This window comes from Heloderma suspectum, chromosome 1, assembly GCF_057233095.1.
Source record: "Heloderma suspectum isolate Gila_16-S chromosome 1, 16-S_ref, whole genome shotgun sequence".
Classification (NCBI taxonomy): domain Eukaryota; kingdom Metazoa; phylum Chordata; class Lepidosauria; order Squamata; family Helodermatidae; genus Heloderma; species Heloderma suspectum.
In genome coordinates, this window is record NC_139458.1 from 399,729,491 (window position 1) to 399,752,721 (window position 23,231).

Here is a 23,231-nt window from a genome sequence, read left to right on the forward strand (position 1 = left end):
CCTACTTCTTTGTCCTTTATCATGCCCGTCTTTGCACAAAACGTTCCCTTGAGATCTCTGATTTTCTTGAAAAGATCTCTAGTCTTTCCCATTCTATTGTTTTCCTCCATTTCTTTGCATTGTTCTAGGGTTGGCGGAGAATTTCTCCCTGAAACTTCGGGGGGCCAAGCGCCAACGTGTTCGGCCCCCCGAACAAGTTTCGGGGAGAAATTCTCTGCACCCCCCTCCCCCCGCACCCCCCCCCGGGACGGGACTTACCTTTCCCGAATGTCCCTCCCAGCGGTGGGTCCCGGTGGCGGTTCGTCGGGTCTTCGTCAGGGGCGGGGGCAGCAGCTGATCTTTCGACCGGCTGCCGCCGCCACCATTCCAATAAAACTAAAAAAAAAAAACCCCGCCCCCGTGATAGGCTACGTGACGATTAACGTAGCCTATCACGGCTAGATTTGCAAAGTTAGCCGTGATAGGCTACGTAAATCGTCACGTAGCCTATCACGGGTGACTTTTAAAAAAAAAGCACGTACAGATAATGTATCTGTACATTATCCCACAGGGAGCCGCCATTCCCGTTCCTTATTTGGTCGCTGTAGTCTACGTAAAGATTATGTAGACTATGGCGAAAATAAGGGCAACGCTATTTGTGTTCCTTATTTGCGTTCCTTATTTGGGCACGGGTAGTCTGCGTAAAGATTTACGTAGACTACGGCGAAAATAAGGGCAACGCTATTTGCGTACGTGCTTTTTTTTTTTTTTCAAAGTCAGCCGTGATAGGCTACATAAAGATTTACGTAGCCTATCACGGCTGACTTTGAAAATCTAGCCATGATAGGCTACGTAAATCGTTACGTAGCCTATAACTTTTTTTTTCTTTTTACAATTTACTTTTTTATTTCGTGGCCGGGGAGACGGGGCGCTCCCCCCTGGCCAGAATTTCGGCGGGGAGGGATGGTGCGCCTCCCCCCCAGCCTGAATTTCAGCCGGGAGGGACGGGGCGCCTCCCCCCCACCAAGAATTTCGGGGGGAGAACCGGAGCGCCTCCCCCCCCACCGAAAACAGCTGCGGGACCAGGTAAGGGACTTTTGTCCATCCTTATTGTTCATTTAAGAAGGCCTTCTTGTCTCTCCTTGCTATTCTCTGGAACTCTGCATTCAGTTGGGTATATCGTCCCCTTTCTCCCTTGCTTTTCGCTTCCCTTCTTTCCTTAGCTACTTGTAAAGCCTCATCAGACAGCCACTTTGCTTTCTTGCATTTCTTTTTCTTTGGGATGGATTTAGTTGCTGCCTCCTGAACAATATTACAGACCTCTGTCCATAGCTCCTCAGGCACTCTGTCTATCAAGTGTAATCCCTTAAATCTATTTGTCACCTCCATTGTATATTCATAAGGGATATGATTTAGGTCATACCTGAATGGTTTAGTGGTTTTCCCTACGTTCTTCAATTTAAGCCGGAATTTTGCAATAAGAAGCTCATGATGATGTGAAGCTCATCATCACACTCAGCTCCAGGTCTTATTTTTACTGACTGTATAGAGCTTCTCCATCTTTGGCTGCAAAGTAGGGATGGCAGAGAATTCCGCCATGGATCTCGGTGAGGCCGAATGCCAGTGCATTCGGCCCCCCGAAATCTGTGGCGGAACGGCCTGCCCCCCTGCCCCCACGCGGATCCCCCCCGGGACAAGACTTACCTGGGGCGGATCTCCCGGGCAGCGGTGTCTCCAGAGGCAGCTGCAGCGGCAGTGGCTGCGGCAGCTGGTCTTCCGACCAGCTGCCGCTGCCACCATTTGGAGGGGGTTTTTTTGCTTTTTTTATAGAGACGTGATAGACTACGTAAGTTTTTACATTGCCTAAAACAACTGGGTAAAAAATAAAAAAGTGTACGCAAATGGCGGCGGCTACGGCCGCCGCCATTTGCATTCCTTATTTTGGGCCATCTTAGTCTACGTAAATATTTACGTAGACTAAGACGGTGAAAATAAGGGGAACGCAAATAGCGTCCGCTACGCTATTTGTGTTCCTGTTATTTTCGCTGTCTTAGTCTACGTAAATATTTATGCAGATTAAGACAGCAAAAATAAGTAACACAAATGGCGGCTGTAGCCGCCGCCATTTGCGTACGCGGGTTTTTCCCCCCCCCCAGAGCCCTCCGCGGCCGGAAATCTGGCTGCGGACGGCTCTGGCCTGGCTGGGCCTGGCCAGCTGCTCCGCGGAGCTGCCGCGGAGCACAGCCAGACGTGGAGGATTCCAGGGGGGAGGGACGGAACACCTCCCCCCCACCATCAGTATAATCCACGAAAGGTAAGTGACATCCCTACTGCAAAATACATAATCAATCTGATTTCGATACTGATCATCTGGTGATGTCCATGTGTAGAGTCGACTCTTGTGCTGTTGGAAAAGAGCGTTTGCTATGATCAGCGTGTTCTCTTGGCAAAACTCAATTAACCTTTGTCCTGCTTCATTTTGTACACCAATGCCATGCTTGCCTGTTATCCCAGTGATTTCTTGACTTCCTACTTTAGCATTCCAATCCCCTATGATGAAAAGGACATCTTTTTTTGGTGTTAGTTCTAGAAGGTGTTGTAGGTCTTCTTAGAACTGATCAACCTCAGCTTCTTCAGCCACAGTGGTTGGGGCACAGACTTGAATTACTGTGATGTTGAATGGTTTGCCTTGGATTCATACTGAGATCATTCTATCGTTTTTGAGATTGTACCCCAGTACTGCTTTTCCCACCCTTTTGTTGACTATGAGTGCTACTCCATTTCTTCTAAGGGATTCTTGCCCACAGTAGTAGATATAATGGTCACCTGAATTAAATTCGCCCATGCCTGTCCATTTTAGTTCGCTGATTCCCAAGATGTCGATGTTCAATCTTGCCATCTCATGTTTGACCACCTCCAGCTTACCTTGATTCATTGATCTGACATTCCAGGTTCCTAAACAATATTGTTCTTTATAGCATCGGACTTTCTTTTCACCACCAGTCACATCCACAGCTGAGTGTCCTTTTCGCTTTGGCCCAGCCGCTTCACTCTTTCTGGCGCTACTTGGAAATTCCCTCTGCTCTTCTCTTCCCCAGTAGTATATTGGACACCTTCCGACCTGAGGGGCTTATCTTCCGGCGTCATATCTTTTAGCCTTGTGATACGTTCCATTCCATGGGGTTTTCTTGGCAAGAATACTGGAGTAGGTTGCCATTTCCTTCTCCAGTGGACCACATTTTGTCCGCCATGACCTGTCCGTCTTGGATGGCCCTGCACGGCATAGCTTATGGCTTCACTGAGTTACCAGCCCCTTCGCCACAGCAAGGCAGTGATCCGTGAAGGGGACCACAACTGAGTTATTCCTGAATCTACATAACCTTAACTGGATGGCTAGATCATAGGAGTGTACAAAGTACTGGTGGCTAGGGAAACAAATGTATTCATTCATAGGATTGGCATGTGATGTCCATTGTATATGTGCGGTTGTTGTTTGTTTATTCCTTGTTTTGGTAGGTCATTATTCTATGACAGGTATTGGCTGGATATCTTTTTAAACAGCATGACATATAATTGGTTTTCTTGGACAGCTATAAATTCTGTCTAGTGTCTCTCTGACATGTATTTATAATCATTAATCAGTCAACTAATTGCTTATTGGCATTCTTTTATTCTGTGCATAGTTTTAGCAGAACTTCAACTTGAGTAAATACGATAAACTCGTAAATAAGCTTGCAAATAAGAGTTTCAGTATGTTCTCCTTAAACGTCCCTTTGAAGTCTGAAAGCCGCTCTGGAATATGAGTAGGGATGTATGAGAAAGTTGTTCCAGTTGGGTTTTGATCAGAATTTACCCAATTCACATTTCCCAGATTCAAACGCTGACTCAGTCTGTGGTCAAAATTTCCAGGCTTGTGATGAGAGTCACAGAACAAAAGAAAACGTGTATGACAAATATGCACATTTGAAAAATGCACACGAAAAAATTAGTACTTTTGAAAAATGCAGACAAACGCTTTAATCAATGTTGAAAGAATACATTCATTTCAAAAATGCACACAATTGATGCATACATTTGGGAAAATATGAATGAAAATACTCATGAAATGAAAAGGGAAAAAAATAGCAATTTGAAATGGACATGAGTCGGAAGAAATTTGAGGCGGAATTTGGCGAACTTCGGCTGGCTCAGGTATTGCTGATTCGCACATCCCTAAAGTGTGTGTTTCTGTAGTTCAGCCTTCCCCGACGTGGTACCCTCCAGATGTTTTGGACTACAATTCCCATCAGCCCCAGTGATGGTTAGTGATGATGACAGTTGTGGTCCAAAACATCTGGAGGGCATCAGTTTAGGGGAGGATGCTGTAGATATGCCAAGGGATTATACACAAACTACATGAACTGACTAGTTAACAAAAAACACACAGTCTTATCTCTACATCAGGCTGACTCTCAATCATACTTTGGTTGGGTGGCTGTGTTGTAGCTGAAGCCATTTTTAAATGTTGCTGCCCATATTATAGAATGACTTGTAAACAGTGGTAGCAACTTGAGTGACAGAGGGCAGAACTAGACATAAAGCTCTTCATATGTATCACTAGCTTTATTAATCAGATGAAGAACATCTCTCTTTACACCTCTATTTTATCCTCACTAAACCTTAATCTTCAAAATGTCAACATTGACCAGTTCAGTGTTTATTGTATGTAACAGCCTATTGGTTGTTCATGTAGGAATATAATTCAGTTTTTAAATTCTTTTACTCCTTTGTACTTGTAATTGCACAAGTAATTGCCGCATGCCATTTTGCCATGTTCATTGAGCATTTACTGGACAAGATGTGTTGATTCAGTAAGTTACTGGTGGAGTGGTTGCCCCTTGAGGGCTGTATTAAACCTTGAGGAGAACATTTTGAGTAGCATTGCTTGTTAGACACAATATATCACTCTGATAGGTACATGCCTCTTCTGTTAAGAATGTGACAGAGAAATTATTGCTGCTTTCTAATTATTGCTTGGGTACTAAGGAATCCTTTAGAGGAGCAGTTAAGACTAAGAGATGATAAAGACAAATATTTCCTAAAACATTCCCATTAGTAAAGATATGTGAAGTGCTTTATTTATTTTTGGATGGTTGCAGGTGATCAGTTGTTTGGGAAGCACTTGATAGGTTTAATTATCACCATGTGACCAGATTTACTGAACACCTTTTAGGTTATTGCCCGACAGAGACTCCATCGAAGTACTTTGATCCTTTAGAGTGTAATTTTGTGTTCCTTTTCTGTGTTTTCAGAAATTATGTGTAGATTATAGAGAGCCTTTAATGCAGTTGAAATATCCTACATCATCCAGCATGTAAACAAAAGCTATCTGGTCAAATTCAACTTCCCTTGGATTGACATGGAACAAATTCATCTTAATTCATCTTAAGTGCCTGTAATTTAAAATGGAAAGATTTGGGGGGGGGGGTCCACTGTTGTTTCACCAGTATGTAGTCTGTTATGAGACAATGTTAATGTTATTACTCAGCTGTGATGACCGTTGAACATTCATATCAAAAACCCGTATTGATGTCTGCAAAATAATGCATTTCTTTTGCATACCTATTACCAAACTTTTACAGTAAAGAACATTAGAGAATTAGATCATATAGAATGTAATAGCAAATACTGTAGAACTAATAGATAGTAGCAAGTTCAAGTCTTCCTGACTAGGGCTAGGTCGTAAAAATTAATATTAGACTGGGGTTTTTAATGGCTTGTTTGCACTGGATTTTTTAAAAATAGCAAATATGACTGTGGGGGTGCTAATAAATCCCTTTGTACTTAATGAGGCAGAGAAGGATTAAGAAGGGAGTATGTGTGTTTTGGTGCCAGCAAACCAACAACAACAACAACAACAGCTAGCAGCAGCAAAGCAAAACCAAAACGTAAGGCTTTGGAATCAGAGCTAAGCATTTCCCCCTCTTCTTCTTTAAAGGATTTTACCAAAGAAATATGTCAATTTTCTTTGAAATACAGTTTAAAGTTTTAAACTGTATTTGAAGGGGAGGAGCTCTGTTTTAAGTGGATACAGGGAGGACTGAGAAAAACTCTTGCTGTTTGGGGGTGCTTCCAGATGGAAGGCCCCTAGTGCTGACAGTCAGGAGGCATTGTGCAGCAATTCCATCTTTTTTTCTTTAATGGGCTTTCCTCAGTAAGAAAAAAAAAGCCTGAAGAAGCTGTGAGAAAACACAGGGGGGTTATGAGCAGAAGATGTCATTGTCTGGATCCCCAATAAAATTCCATGAATGTGGCAGGGTGATAGCAGCATAAAGGCCTTGTCTCGAAGCACCCTTGGTCTCTTTCTCTGCACTTGTAGTTAGTTTGACTCATTGGGCAGTATCCAATGGTGACATTCTGCAAACTGAAGTAGAACTAGCAGAGCTCTGCTGAACCTTTCCGTTGCACAAGCGGTTGCCCATTACTCTTGTGCAAGCAGTTGTGCAGCAATTTGCACAATGGCTTGCATAGCACATTGCACAATGCGTGCAAGCAGTTGTACAACCCAAGCAGAATGCACAGCTGGTTGTACAATGGGTTGCACAATGGGTTGCACAAGCATAATGCAAAACTGCTTGCGCAACCACACTTGCACAAACGTAACTTTCGTTCAATTATTCTCTTGCACATAGTTCAGAACCTAGTTTCCATTAGCACAATGCCATTTGTGCTAATGGAATGACACAGCTGGATACTGCCCATTATGTCTGAACGTTTTGTCCTACAGTTAAAAGACAAAGGTGCAGGCTTCCTAATCCTTTTCAGTGAAGCCGATTAAACAAGAAAGAGGAAATAATCAGGAACTATTTGGGGATTTTTGCCTACGGGCTGTATACACTGCTCAGTATACCTGTTACTGCCTCCCCAATCCCTTCAGCTGCCTTCTAATTAACAGTGGCATTTGAACAACTTTCAACTTCACAATACAATCCTATGTATGTCTACCCAAAAGTAAGCCCAACTAGGGATGTTGGAGAATTCCGCCACAGACTCCAGTGGGGCCAGATTCTTTAGAATACCCCCCGCCACCCCCCGAAATCCCCGGAATGGACCTACCTGGCAGCGGCTCTGGCGGCGGTTCCGGTGGCAGCTCCAGGTCATCTTCCCAGTTGCTGCCGCATTTGCGTCCCTGCTTTAGTATTTAGTAAGCATCTATGTCTCCTATCACGGCTAAAGCGGGGATGCAAATAGATAAAGCGGGGACTAGGGATGTACGAAAGTCACTTACCTTTTCGCAGGGGTGATTCGCGGTGGGGGGGAGGTGCTTCACTTCTCCCCCCAAAGTTCAGGCGAGGGGGGGAGGTGTCCCGCCTCGCCCGGCCGAAATTCAGGCCGGGGGGGAGGTGCCCCACCTCGCCTGGCCGAAATTCAGGCTGGGGAGAAGTGCCCCGTCTCCCCGGCCGCAAAAGAAAAAGTGAAAAAACAAACCCCGTGATAGGCTACATGACGATTTACGTAGCCTATCACGGCTAGATTTCCAATGTCATCCATGATAGGCTACGTTAATCGTCACGTAGCCTATCACGGGTGACTTTGGGGGAAAAAAAAGCACGTACGCAAATGGCGGCGGCCCATGGGCGCCGCCATTTGCGTTCCTTATTTTGGCACGTCTAGTCTATGTAAAGATTTACGTAGACTACGGCGAAAATAAGGGAACGCTATTTGCAGACTGGCCGCGGAGCGGAGCTGGCCGGGCAGGATTCCGGGGGTGGGGGGAGGACCGGATCACCTCACCCCCCCATCGAGGATTCCGGGGGGAGGACTGGATCGCCTCCACCACCCGCGGACCCCAGCGGAGCCAGGTAAGTGGGGTTTCATACACCCCTAAGCCCAACTGAGTTCAATGAGACTTCCTCCCAGGTAATATGCATAGGATTACAGCATTAGGGAATTTTTAGGGGTATGCATTCTTAGTCTTTCTGACTGCTTTGTAAGAGTAAAATGCTTGTCAGAATACCATCTCTTTAAAAAAGAAAACAGAAAACCTTACAACTAATTCATTAAAAATGCCTGTATCCATTAATCAGTTCAGTAAATATTCTAAGGTGCCATAGCAGTGCTTTTTGTTGTTGTTGTATTGTGGCTGCTGGACAGACTAAGGCTCCAATCCTATACCATTTACCAGGGAGTAAGACTCATTGAAATCAGTGAGCCATGTGTTTGAGTAAACTTGTATAAGATTGCACCATTAACATAACTACACCACTGCAATTAGAAATACTTGCAGGTGTAGTTCCTTATTAATATTCTTGAGGATTTGGGGTATACTTCCAGATTGTAGTGTCTTGTGGGGGTGACCCTGCTTGGGAGTAAGCCAGCTGAACTCAATTCCACTCTTCCTAGTGATTAATGCCTAATTGCCTTTTGGATCTCTGTGCCTATCATGGCTCCACCTACTGTTACACATGACTCGGCCTAGCCCTACCTCTGCCTTCTCTTAATTCCCCTTCCCTCTGGCTCATCAGCTCCAATGGGCACCAGACTCTAAATGGCTTGGGGTTCTAATATCTGAAGGAGCACCTCCTCCCATATCAACTTGTCTGTGCATTAAGATCGTTAAAGGAGGCCCTTCATATTCTGTCTATAGGAAAAATGCATTTTCCATTGTGGTGGTTCCCCAACTTTGGAATGCTCTCCCAAGAGATGAATGCCTGGCACAGACACTGTATTCCTTCTGGTACCATGTTAGAACTAGGGATGTATGGACTATATAAAATCTGCTCCGTCTATGTTTTGTGGATTGTCAGGTGCCTTTTGTTCCATTGTCCGCCCACACACAGATGCAATTTTTTTTTCATTGTGCAAAAAAATGCAAATAATTACGTAAGAATTTACGTGTTTACATAATTTACCTTAGCACATAACATTTAGCGTATTGTCCCCCATTCCATTCAATGTTGCCTCAGAAGAAACGTACGTTTTTTCCTACAAATTTATATATGTAAATTTCAGGAAAGTAAAAAAGAAATCATCCAAAAGTCCATGGTCTCCATGCAGCCTGAGGGGGTCACTCCGCACTGGATTCCACAGGTCGGATTCTTGGAAATCCAAGCTCATTTAGTCCGTCTCAAATTTCTCCAGCATCCCTAGTTAGACCGTTTTTGTGTGTTGAGGCATTGTTTCTTCTGGTTGTGTAATTTTATTCCTCTCTGTTTTATTGTATCCTTGTTTAATGTTTCTTGTTGCCTTAACATCTATTGATTTAAAGGGTTTTTTTCATATATGTTGTCCTAGAACGTATTTTCCTTCATTTTTTCTGGATGAAGGTATGGTTTATAAATGATTAAAATAAATACATAAATTGCAGCATGCACCTTGAAAAGAATGGTGGCAGTACTGCTTGTGTCACCATGCAACCTATGAATGACCAATTCCCTCTGTAGCTACAGTGTGATTTACAGTCGCTAACAACAGAGAAAGTGCATGTTTGTCCCCACAACCCACCCCCAGTCTCTAACTGTGTGAGCTGATCTGTCCACCTTTCTGACATCAGATAACAGAATAAGGAGGTGCGTAGCAGAACAAGTTTGAGAGTGTTGCCTCTTAAAGCCTTTTGGTGTTGGGGGACGGTTTCAGCACAGACATACTATGACAATGGCATTGCAATGGGAAGCATATCGCACCATAGTGCAATAATGAAAAAAGATGTCGAATTAAATGGACCATGCTTACATTGCTGTTGATCCTCAGGAACAGTTTTTCCAGTGTATGGAGCATTTTGATTCCATCCAGCATATGTTGCCCACATTTTTCTATGCTCTAATTCATCCATGTTTTTTGACAGCTCCAGATGGCATGTTGCCTCCAAGGCTTTCATCTGCCACGCCAACCAGTCTTCAGGTTGTCTGGTCTATACCAGTTCGCAACAATGCTCCAGGCCTACCCAGCTACCGACTCCAAATGAGGCCTAGGCACTCCCCAGGAGATATTCTAGAGTAAGCAAATAATAAAGTCTACCTAGATAACAAAGAAATATAAAATGATCTTTGAGATGGCTTACCTCAAGAGTAGCATTTCTATACATATATAACATGCAGGATGTTCCTCCTCTCCTGTGTTTTCTATTTTAATTTTGTTGAATTTTTGCTTTAGGTTGCTTTCCAAACCTTCAGCTTCTTTAAACTACATAGTCACAGATCTGGTGCCGTACACATCTTATGAGATGAGGGTTATTGCCTGCAATGGATATGGCGATGCATACAGCAACTGGACTCTAATGGTTACAGCAGAGGACAGTAAGTAGTTTGTGGAATTACATCATGCATTTCTGCTTCTTTAATTATCCACATGCAGTTCTCAGTGATGTCCAAACAATTACTCAGTGCTCTTGAACAAGTAAGGCTACAATTTTAAACATACTTCAAGCCCCATTAAACTCACTGAGATTTACTTTTAAGTAAACATACATAGGGTTTTTTTAAAAAAAAACAACAACACTTAAACATACATTAATTACAGAGACTTGTTCCAGTGTTCTTGGCTAGTTGCTTATACTGATTCTGTAAATAGACAAATAGTATTATGGTTTTTAAAACTTCTTTGGCTTCCCATTACCTGGCGAAATGTAAACCTAGAAGTCTCTTTGGAAATCATGGAATTCATCTGGACGCTCATTGATTAACCTAGAGCAGTGGGTCTTCTGTCTTCAAGGAATACTTAACACATCAACTAGTCTACCAAGAAATCTGTGCATATGCCACAGAACCCCATCACTTTGAAGAAAATTTTGGGATGTGTTCTATAGTACATACATATTTCATATGGGGCTGTTAGGCCTCAAAGTTAGAGCTGACTCCAAGGTTGAGGGGACCCCGTCAGCATGGGGCCCCCGTGGCCTCCCATATGAGCGGTGTTGGTGCTATCTATGTGCTACCTCCCAGCCCATTTCAGCTCGTGGCTTGTCCTCCTATTTATTTCCACTGGAGGGGTGTGTGTGTGTGGTCAGGCTGGCTTATTGAGGAAAAGGGCCAGTGGCAGCAGTACTCCTCTGATGGCTTGTTGGCTGCCTGCTATTGTAATTGCCCATAATGCCTTGGAGGGGGATACCATCACTTCAGGTCATTATGGACACTTATAATGGCTGCCACCTGGTGCTCATTGGAAGAATGCTAGCAAGGGGCTGACTGCAGTGTCCTCAGCAGTGGTGGCTCCTTGACAGCCACCTGGGAAAAGACCTGCTCACAGTCAATATGCATAAAATGAGACAGTGACCTAGAACAATCACAACATACTTCTGCAGCTGCATATTGCCGGGGAAGATTAGTATTGGTGTTTGAAGTTACTTTTCAGGGAAGCGGGATTGCCACAACTCATCATCTAATTCAGCAAAAAGAGTCTTGTGGCACATTAAAGACTAAGGGCGCAATCCTATGCAGATTGGTGGCCACCTCCAAACTCAGAGGTGACTGCCTATCCAATGCAGGGCAGGAGAAGCATGCAGGGGATCATTCCCTCCGCGCTTCTCCTGCCCTGCATTTTCAGCTAGACAGCCAATTGTGCCTGTCTAGCCACGGGAGGGCAGAGTGGGGGAAGAGGCTGCCATATGACACAGTGGATGTGTCGTACAGGCATTTCCGCCCTCCCTGCCCCAGAATGCCCACTGGGAATGCCCCATTTTGGCTGCTCCGTGCTCCTCTTGCAAGCGCGGAGCACTAGGCTGTTCTGTGCTTCCTCCGAGGCAGCGCGGAAGTTGGGGGAGGTTGGTTCTCTGGGAACTGACCTCGGAGCATGGGTTCCGAGGTCGGTTCCTAGAAAACCAGATATCCTATGGCCAACTAGCCGCTGACTAGCAGCCATAGGATTGCTCTCTAACAGTTTATTATGGCACAGCAGAAGTCAGAGACACAAGGTTCTGAGGAACTGCAGGGTCCTTAAACTAGGCATGGCGGAGAATTCCGCCACAGATCTCGGTGAGGCTGAATGCCAGTGCATTCAGCCCCCCAAAATCTGTGGCAGAATGAAGCCCCCGCCTCCCCACCCCGCGAAATGGGCCCGGAACAGAGCACCTGCCTGCTGCTGTCCGCACTGCATTGCTAATGGCGGTCGCATCTGCAGCCGCCATTCGCTTCTTCCATATAGCCATGATAGGCTACGTAAATACTTATGTAGCCTATCACGGCTAACGCAGGGACACCATTTGCATCCCTGCAGAAGCCGTGATGGGCTACGTAAGTATTTATGTAGCCTATCACGGCAAAACTAAGGAAATGCAAATGGCGGTGGCTACGGCAGCTGCCATTTGCGTTCCCCTTTTTTCCACCGTGATAGGCTATGTAAATATTTACGTAGCCTATCATGGTGGAAAAAAAGGGAACGCAAATGGCAGCCACCGTAGCCGCTGCCATTTGTGTTCACTGTTGTTGTTGTTTTTTCCGTGATAGGCTACGTAAATATTTACGTAGCCTATCACAGCTAAAGCGAGAACGCAAATGGCGTAGGGGACGCCATTTGCTTCCCTGCTTTAGCCGTGATAGGCTACATAAATATTTATGTAGCCTATCACGGGGTGGCGTAGGGACGAAAATGGTGTCCCCTACACAGGACACCATTTGCGTCCGCACCAGCCCAGCAGCGGCTAGAGGCCCTGCTGTGGGTTGGCCTGGTTGGCAGCTATGCGGCCTGGCCGCGGAGCCGAGCCAGCCGGGCAGGATTCCGGGAGGGAGGAACGGATCGTCTCCCCTCCCATCGAGGATTCCAGGGGGAGGAACGGATCGCCTCCCCCCACCTGAGGAACCCGGCAGAGCCAGGTAAGCGGGGTTTCATACACCCCTACCTTAAACACAGTTGGAAACTACTAACCTAGTGCAACATTTTTATTTTTATTTATTTAGATCCTGCCTTTCCATCTTCAAAAGAACACCGAGGTGGCTAACAGTATATTTTAACAGAGTTAATTGAACATGACTAAAATGATTTACTCTGATTTGGTTAATGATTCTGATCAATAAAGATATGGCAAATGTACTTTGCCAGTCTCTGGAATAATGTCACACTATTGTTGAATACAGTTTGGCCTTGTAGAGAATTGCATTTTATTTCTGCTTGTTTTGGATTGGTTTTTTAAATATATTTATTTGCTATTTTAATTTATAGAACTATTGCTTTATTAGATTGTAGAATCTGAGTCTAACTTGGGCAAACTGTACTCTCTACTTTCTTGTCTGGGTTTATGACTATCAAGTTATGACTATCAATACCAAGCTGTAGTTATCACAGCTAATTTATCAAATGATAACCTTTACAAATGGTAACTTTCTTACATTCAGACCTGATTCCCATAGCCTTCATATACAACTGAGAGCCATCCGTCTTTATGTGGGCTGTAATCACATGGGAAGCTATTTGTGCAGAGTGGCTTAACATGGATTATGACCATTTCACCATGGCATTGCAAAAGTATGAAAAGAGATTCATAGGAACATAGGATGCTGCCTTTTACCAGGTCTGATTATTTGTCCATGTAGCCCAGTGTTGTCTACTTTGACTGGCAGAGATTCTGCAGAGTCTGAAGAAGAGACCCTTCCCATCACCTGATCATTTTAAGCGGTGATGCTATGCAAAGTGTGATTACGGCTAACAGTCACCCAATCCAATCCATGTAGTGAACTGCTGTCCAATTGTGTCCTAATTATAATTATTTCATGTGAATTATGGTTGTTTGAATTGGTCCTTAGACTTCCTTCTTTGAATGAGAGCATCTGCACTATATAGACAAAGCTGGAATTAGGGTTTATGTTCTATTCTCTGCTACCAAGAGCAAATCAATCTGTGCTCTGAACTGAAGCTTGTCTGTCTGTCTGTCTGTCTGTCTGTCTCTGTCTCTTTCTCTCTTTAATGTAGACAGAGATGGAAGTTGGAGGCACCCTCTCTGAAATCTGCCACACACATAGTGGAATGCTTTGCCTTATTTCATGATCAAACCAGCCCTGGATGGATAGTTGTCATACTTTCTCCCACTCCACCTCCCACCCCATGCCTTTTACATCTGTATTATACAAATAAATTCAGAAGACAACACTGTTCCAATCATAGCAGTGTATAAGCGGGAAAAACTTCATTAGTTTAATTTTGGCCTGTTTAGTAGCCCTTAAAAAAACAAGAACTCTGCCAGAAGCCACACATGGGTGCAATGTTTAATAATTATTCCAATATTATTACTTTAATTATTTCTCACAATGGTAGAGCCAGCAGTTGGTTGGAACTCATTGCTCTTCTGAATAGCTTCCCATTTTGTTTATATGTATGATGGTTGGGAAGTCCCCTAAAAAGTACATTTTGCTTTTCTGGAGTGTTCTCCCCAACCTCTGGAAAGTGGAAACATGTAGCTCTCAATACATTTAATATGCAATAGTCTATTTCTGTTGTCCACTACAGCATTGATTGAGTCTGCTGCCCCCATATACATCCATGAAGAGATAATAAACTTCCCCACTTCACCCCAATTTGTGCCAGTAAGTAAACACTCATTTCTAGTTGGATAGTTAGAAAAGAGCAATGATAATTTTGTGCCTTCTTTTTGAACTTTTGAAGCAGACGAGCAAAATAGCCTCCCATAAAAGATAATTTCATTTGCCAAAATGAAACTACCTTCCAGTATTAATGCTGTAATGAAATGGCTTGGAGAATGAATCAGAGACATTAAAGGAAGTGATATGCCCCTCCCTCTTCCACTCCTCATATTCTGTAGTTAGCTCTATAAACAATTCCTTCCAAGTAAAAAGAGTTTATTATTTTATTTTCAGCATTGGCAAGCTAAGCTGTGTTGCTGTCATACTCTTACAGTCTTCCCTCCAGTGACAACCACATTGACAACATGTTATATTCCACATTGATTTTACAGTTAAGGAGCTGATTGTGATATATAGAGATTTTAAGAATTCAGCTGAGAGGCTGACTTTTGCCTTTTATCATTCCATTAAAATTTTATAACCATCTTTTTCATGTCATTTCACCCATGAATTCTTACTTTAGAAAGTGATAGCTACTGCTGTGAGCATAACTTTTCTCATGTTCAGAGCTTTTTATTGTATTAGCAAACTACCCCAATTATAGTTAGTGCTCGTGTTTTACATAATTGTGGTGACCCTTTCAGTCAAGCAGGACCATGCTGCTAGTTGGGGGGGGGGCACGTGTGCGTGTGTGTGTGTGTGTGTGTACATACACACACACACACACACACATATTCTGCTTGTCACTACTCTGCAAGAGTCTTAGGGAACAAGATTTAACACTTTTGTATCCAGAGGGGCCAATTAAACAGCTCTCCAAAGTCTTGTTTGAAATGAATTGAGTGAATTTTAAAGGTCTGCCTTTTAAAAGAGCTGCAGAGAGAGGATATGGAAATACATCCTTTAAAAAAGTGTTTTGGAGTGGGTGGGGGGAAAGTAGAAATTGAAGTTAAGCATCTCTTCTCATATGTTATAGCAGATAATGTTAAAAGGGTTATGTCTAAACTCTGCAGGGGTTTGTAACACAAGTTCATCTCATTATCCCAAATGTTTCACCTATAATGCCAGCAATGTACTCAGTGGGGATGAAAGGCTTTTTCCTCTTATCACAAGGGAGAATAAACTGCTTGATTATTTTCCTCCTGCAGATATCCACAATCTGATCATTCAGATATATGTATAATGAGAAAATCTGCTGATGACCAGCCATGTAAAACTGAATCATCAAAAGAGCTATGAATTTATTTAAGATGAATGTCCAAAAGTCTCTGTCACCTTATATCTTATACACCGTAAACTTTAATGGGGTGTTTTTACCCTCATAGATGTGGTTATTATCCTAAAAATATTTTTCCAGTTTTAAAAAAAAAATTAAAATCTATATACCTTTGGTAGCACTGTAGAATTTTAAGAGAGGCCCTTTTTTCTTCCCTAATAAAGAATATGAAGGTTCAAATTCAGATTTTAATTGTGCTAACTTTGGTTGGAACATGATTTCAAATAGTATCTGTAGAGCATTTTATTGTTCTGTAATGTACCCTTTTAATGTGAAATGAGCCTAAAATAAAATATTGTTTTTTAAAAAAATGAAGCATTATATCACAGCAACTTATTTACAGACATTTAATCAGCATTTATTGTTTTGTACTGTCTCTTTATCATTTTTTTTTAATCTTGTACATCACCTTGGGATGGTTCCACCCTTAAAGGTAGCCTAAAATATTTACCCAGTACTTTGTAACAAACCTATCTATCTTTCTTTTTATACTCTTTTTATTCTATTTTAAAACTTTTCGTATACTCCATAAATATTTTGTTTGTTTAATAATGATCTAGAATGATTTTTGTACTGGATTTGCTATTGTATTTGCCTTCAGTAGGCAGTAAATACTTTAGTTGGCTATATATGGAATATGCTGTATGAATGTAATTCAAAGTCACTGACATTATTGCATTTAAAAATGTGAACCCTTTTGATTCTCTCAAACTTTAAAAAAAGCTTTCAACAAACCCAAAGCTGTTTTAAACAATTACTGTACCCAAGTATATCTTTTTTAAAGATTTTCTATAAAATCTAATGTTCACAGAAAATCTCATAAATGTCAAAATTGCTGTGGGTAGAATAGGTGGATATAGTATTTTCTTGATCTGCTGTAGCAATTTATAGATTTCAGGACGTGGTTTATAAGAATGCTAAATGTTCTGGAATTACAGCTGTTACTGATCAGTGATTGAGCCAGATTTGTGTTATTGCACCATGTTCTTGCTTGTACCTAGAGAGTAGTAAAGCCTCAATATAATAAAAAGCACCTGCATTTTAAATGAAATTTCAATTGAAAAACTTAACAGCCCTTCAAATTGCAGAATTTAACGCAGCCCAGTAAAGCTTAAATAACACTTTGCCTCCACAGGCTGAGGGTTTTTGCATTCAAGGTGACTTGATTGTGTCGCATGGCGAAATTATTTACAATTAAGGGATTTCTCTGGAGGGGGTTGCAGAGTGTTTGCTGTTCCACAACACCTATGCAGGCATATGGTCGGTCTTTTTCAGTATTCATGGAGGCTCCTGAACCTTTATGATAATTGAATCAGTTAGAGTGCTGAGTGGAGCAAGCATAAAACCTGTTAACCTAAAGGTCAGATCTGTGCATTGTTTATTTATCAGTAGGTGAAAGAGCTAAATCGGCAGCTTCTGTCACAGTCACAGTAAAAAATCACCTGTAATATTAACAGGGAGTAGATAAATTGCAAAAAATGGATTAGAATGATAAACAGAATGGAGCAAAATATTGCATATATAATGAGAGGCACAGCGATGGGTTTTACAGGGCTATAAAATACACAGGCATGTTACGACAGTGTTATGGGGTAATTAGGAGCATGCTCCAGAAAAATGGCAACAAAAGCTAGAACCGTGGTTCTAAATGCCCTGCCCAGCCTCGTATTGCCCTTACAAGATATTCATTTTCAACACGGTATAACTCTACTATTGTTGATTAGGTCTCTGCAGCTGTGATGCAATTCTGTGAAGTGGGTGGAGTGTTGGATGGAAGAGACTCAGGCTCATTGTTCAGACTTACTGTCAATGGGCAGAATCCAATGGGGCACTTGCACCCCCACTGATTCTCTTATGCCCTGCCAATTCTGTTGCACAAACGGCCTCCACCGCTTGCACAACATCAATTTAGTGCTTCTGGGACAACCCAAAATGATTGGAAACATTTGTTTCTGGAAGGAGGCAGGTTGGCAGAGCTCACATAAGGGAGCTATGCTGACCTGCCTCCTTGACGAAATGAATGTTTCCGCTCATTTGGGGGGTTCCTCTAGGAAGTACTAAATCTCCCTTGCATAAGCAGTGAGTCTCACTTGCACAACGGAATCGGTGGGAAATTGCCTGGCAGGGCTGTAAGCACCCCATTGGATTATGCCCTCCCAGCCCAACATTTGTCACAGTCTTGTCAGTTTAAGAACAAGAACAGCCCTGAGTGGCCGGGAGCTGAATATTAATTTGAGGGGGCCCTTCCTTCTCACTGCACCATGTGTTAATGTAATTATTTTGCTCAAAACCCCTAAATATGAAGATAATTCTTTCAAAACTACATTTGACATCAGAAGTAGTATGTTAAGATTTTATGTCTCTAAAAACAAAAAAATTAAGTGTTGGATCAAGATATCGCCATGCTTAGAATAGACTAACTGGAATCAGTGGGACTTAAGTTAGGTCTGATAGCCACAACTAATTTAAATCCCATTGATTTCAGTGGGTCTCCTGTAACTATGACTAAGTCTGGACCCAATGCCCCCAAATTACTATATTAGACTGCTTTCCATGTCCTTTTGCATATAGGATTCTCTTCTTTCATAAACTATTATAAACATCAATATAGTTAAAGAAAATGCTTTTAGATAATGGCAAAGAAAATGCATTTAGATAACGGTAAACTATATTCAGATTTTTGTAAAAGTTATCCAATCTTCTTTTTCTACTTGTCTTGGCAACAAATTCAGATATGAGATTATCAAAAGTAATTTCTCTCAGAAGAGAACTAGGGATGAATGTAAAAAATAGTTTCAGTTCATTTTTGATGAGAACTTACCTAGTTCTCACCTCCATGAAGCGAACGTGGATTTGAATGCAATCTATGATCAAAGTCTGAGCATGCAGTGCAATTTGTAGAACAAAACAAAATGTGTTAAAAATATGTGCATTTGAAAAATGTGCATGAAAAAAATACATGCTTTTGAAAAATGTGCACACACATACTTGATTCAATGGGAGAAAAATGCGTACAGTTCAAAAATGTGCACAATTGATACGTACATTTGGAACATGTGCATGAAAATCTGCAGACAATTTTGTGTGAAAAGAAAAAAACCCAAGCTTGCAATCTGGTATGGATACAAGTTGGAACAAGTTTCAAGGTAGGATCTGGAGAACCTCAACAACTTCAATTTGTTGATTTGACATTCTTAGTGCGCAGTCCTATGGCCGCTAGTCAGCGGCTAGATGTCCATAGGATAGGTCGTTTCCTGGGAACTGAGCTTGGAGCCCGCACTCTGAGGTCGGTTCCCTGAGAATCGACCTCCACCCCTTCTTGTGCTGCCTCGTAGGCAGCGCAGATCGGCACCACAGTTCACACTGGTCAGAGGAGCACGGAGCAGCAAAAACAGGGCTTTCTTGGGAGTGGGCCAGGGTGGGGAGGGCAGAAGTGCCATTCTGACTCTTCCTATGTGTCATCTGGTGTCGCCCCCCCCACTATGACTTTCTGTGCCTATACAGCCAGAATCAGCTGTCTAGCCATGAATGCAAGATGGCTCAAGCGTGGAGGGGATGATCTCCTCCGTGCTGCTCCTACCCTGCACCCGATAGGTGGTCGCCTCCGAGTTTGGAGGCAGCCGCCTATCCTGATAGGTTTGCGCCCTTAGGGAGAACAGCTATTTATGACAGTCTTGACTGCAGTGTTGTTGATTTGTTTTTAATGAAGGATAATTTGGAGAATGCTCTTGCTCCTTCAGAATTTGAAATGGGCAGAGTTGGATAAAGGAGAGCTATGTTATCATTTGGAAAAGCTTTAACCAGTTCCTTATTGTAAATACTCTTCAAAATATTATGTGTATTAGTCTCAGATCTACCACATCCCTCTGTAATACCTAAGAAGTGAATGAATTGTTTTAGTTGAGAGGACAGAGAAATATGGAGATCTTTTGGGTAAGGTCTTACTTAAGCTTCTGGTCAAGTCTTGGCAGGAAATAAAATACATTCAAAACTACTGTGTAAGTATAGGAATGCTTCTCTAGTTCCATTTGAAGTTTATCTAAAATTCTGTAGTACATTTGCATCCTGAACTTGTCTCTACCAGTGAGATTCCAGTCACTTTTTCCATCTGGGAAAATTGATTTATCTTTCTGGCACTGCAGTTGATCTTTTATCTGAATATGCAGTTTCCACTCCTTTTCTTTACCTCTGCTACAATTTGTCTTTCTAAGGTGTTTTGAATTTAGTTAATTCCTGGGGAAAGGACATTATCACCCTATAGCAGGGTTTGTTTTGTGATTTTTCTCATTTGGTTTATGGAGCTCAAGTTATTAGGATTCTGAAAAGAAAAAAAAGTCAACAACAATGTGGCAATATCTATCAATATTGTTGTGCCCCCTCCAAGTGTGAGGCCTGGGGCAATTTTCCCCATTCCCTACTTCCCAGAAAAAAGGGCTTTGGGAGACAGTGGAGGATGTAATGCTGAAGGCTGAAGAAGAAGAAGGAAACTGGCAGAAATTGGGCCAGCTTGCACAATTGCCACAGCCCACCTGGTGGTCATACTGAATATTGATGCCATAGCAGGTGGTCACCATGGGTTATAATTAGGGCTGTGCAGGGACCCCCCGATCTGACTCGGAAGCTGCTTCGTGTCTTCCAAGGTGGGCCCGATCCAGCTTGGGCAGATTCAGGGGGCCCTTTATCCTCCTCAGCCCCGAACCAGAAGCAGGATTCAGATGTTGAACCCTGCTTCGGGGGCCCCCAACACCCCTGTGCAAACCCCCTTACCTTGCCGCTGCTGCCTCCTCTGCCATCGTCATCCTTCCTGCCTCCTCCTCTCTGCCAACGCCCTCGCCACTACTGCCCTTGCTGTCATCCTTGCCATCTCCACCATCACCACTGTCCCTGCTGCCATCCTCACCGCCGCTGCCCTCGCCGCCCTCGCCGCCGCCAACTGCTGAGGCCTGGACACACATGGTGACCCTTACTGCAGGGAGTCTCCATTTTTAAAATGGCAACCTCCTGGAACTTCCTGGAGGTTGCCATTTTAAAAATGGCAGCCCCCTGCACGAAGAGTCACTGCTCGCATCCAGGCCTCAGCAGTTGGTGGCGGCGGAGATGGCGGTGGTGGTGATGGCAGCAGCAGCAGTGGCTCAGGTAAGGACCTGAAGGTGCCGGGGGGCTGGGCCGGGGGGGCCAAAGTGCCGAAGCACTCAGTGCACTTCGGAGAGCCCCTGACCCACTCTGGGTTGCTTCATGTCCCCTCTGCTTCACCTCAGAAGGGGCACAAAGTGACCCAAAGCAGCCTGCTTCGACTCAGGGTTCGGGCCTCAGGCTGAAGCGGTGCACAGCCCAATGGCATGTGCAAGTGAAAGAGCTCCATGTGTGCATTGGAACCCTAATGCCAACAAAGGGAGATGACTGTACTTGGGGCATCAGCATCTTGCTATTAATCATCTCTTTTCTCTTTATATGTTACAGAACCAGGTCCTATAGACCCACCACTCCTATTGGATGTTAAATCCAGAGCTGTATTGATCTCCTGGCAGCATCCATCAAAGCCAAATGGCATTATCTCCCACTACAACATTTACCAAAATGGCCAGCTGCACATTACTGTTCCCGGAACCAGGTCTAAATGCACTGTACATTACTTACGCCCTTACACAGTTTACCAGTTTCAAGTAGAAGGCTGCACCTCCGAAGGATGCTCTCTTTCCCCTGAAACCTCACCTGTACAGACCCTTCCAGATGCACCGGAAGATATCCCCGTTCCAGAGCTATATTCAGACACACCAACATCTGTGCTAATATCATGGCAGCCTCCTCTGCATCCAAATGGACTGGTTGAAAACATTACAATAGAGAGGAGAGCGAAGGGAACAGAACAAGTATCCACAGTTGCCTCCTTACCTTTCAATTATTCCAAGAGCTACCTGGACCAAAGTGCTGCTCTTAGCCCTTGGAAGGAATATGAATATAGGATACTGGCAAGTACTTTTGAAGGAGGCATTAACAGTAGTGCTTGGGAAGAAGTTATCACCAGACCTTCAAGGCCTGCGGGTTTCCAGCCACCCATGGTGGAAGCATTAGGCCCAGATACTGCACAGGTTGGTTCAGTTTCATTTTTATTTGCGCTCATGTACAGTTTCACCCCAAACCCTAGTTTTATGCACAGGCAGGCTCTGGCTTAGGTTAGAGATTTCACTGCACTACAGTGGTAGCTTCCATGCACCTGTACTGGACTAGGGGTGCACGAAAGCCACTTACCTGGTCTCGCAGCTTGTTCGCGGTGGGGGGGAGGCGCTTCGCTGCTCCCCCCGAAGTTCAGGCTGGGGGGGGAGGCTTCCCACCTCGTCTGGCCGAAATTCAGACCGGGGGGAGGCTTCCCGCCTTGCCCGGCCGAAATTCAGGCCGGGGAGGAGGCGCCTCGCCTCACCTCGCCCGGCCGCAAAATAAAAAGTTAAAAAAAAACGCCCCCGTGATAGGCTACGTGACGATTAACGTAGCCTATCATGGCTGACTTTGCAAATCTAGCCGTGATAGGCTACGTTAATCGTCACGTAGCCTATCACAGGGGCGTTTTGGTTTTTTTTACTTTTATTGGAATGGCAGCGGTAGCAGCCGGTCGAAAGACCGGCTGCCGCCTCTGCCCCTGTCGAAGACCTGCCGAACCGCCACCGGGACCCGCCGCCGGGAGGGACATTCGGGAAAGGTAAGTCCCATCCCGGGGGGGGCGGGGGGGCGGGGAATTTCTCACCGAAACTACTTTGGGGGGCCGAATACGTTGGCACTCGGCCCCCTGAAGTTTCGGGGAGAAATTCTCCCACATCCCTACCATCCGCACTGCTTTGCGAATGGCGGCCGTCCTGGGCACCATTCACTTCCTCCTCTTGCTAGCTGTGATAGGCTACGTAAATACTTACGTAGCCTATCACGGCTAATGCAGGGACGTAAGTATTTACGTAGCCTATCACAGCGGGGGGGGGGGGAACCCAGCGTATGCAAATGGTGCCGGCTACCGCCATTTGTGTATGCTGGGTTTTTTTTCCCACTGCCATGGTAGGTTACGTAAATATTTACGTAGCCTTTCACAGCTCACTACAGGGACGCAAATGGCAGCAGCTACGACAGCCGCCATTTGCGTCCCTGCAGGGCTGCCCAGCGGCCAGATGTCTGGCTGCGGGCGGCCGGAGCCGGCTGGTGGCTCTGCGGCTTGGCCGCGAAGCGGAGCCGGCCGGGCAGGATTCCGGGAGGAGGCACGGAGCACCTCCCCCCCAGCCTGTATTTCGGCCGGGCGAGGCGGGAAGCCTCCCCCCCGGCCTAAACTTCGGGGGGAGCAGCGAAGCGCATCCCCCCCACCGCGAAGCAAGCTGCGAGACCAGGTAAGTGGCTTTCGTGCACCCCTAGCGGACGGGAGCAGGTAAATGCTCCGTTTCACGCACCTTTCGTGGGGTGGGGGGCGGGGGCTTCGTTCCGCAATGGATTTCAGGTGGCAGAATGCACTGGCA

General features: G+C 44.2%; 1 protein-coding gene across 1 annotated transcript in view; it reads left to right on the forward strand.

Annotated features, from left to right (window-relative positions):
* Positions 1-23,231, forward strand: part of USH2A (usherin) — an 809,138-nt gene that overhangs the window by 495,283 nt on the left and 290,624 nt on the right. Inside the window, exons 39-41 of the mRNA XM_084828794.1 lie at positions 9,803-9,953; positions 10,111-10,253; positions 21,202-21,830. Coding sequence (XP_084684920.1) covers positions 9,803-9,953; positions 10,111-10,253; positions 21,202-21,830 — 923 coding nt within the window. The remainder of the gene's footprint in view (positions 1-9,802; positions 9,954-10,110; positions 10,254-21,201; positions 21,831-23,231) is intronic.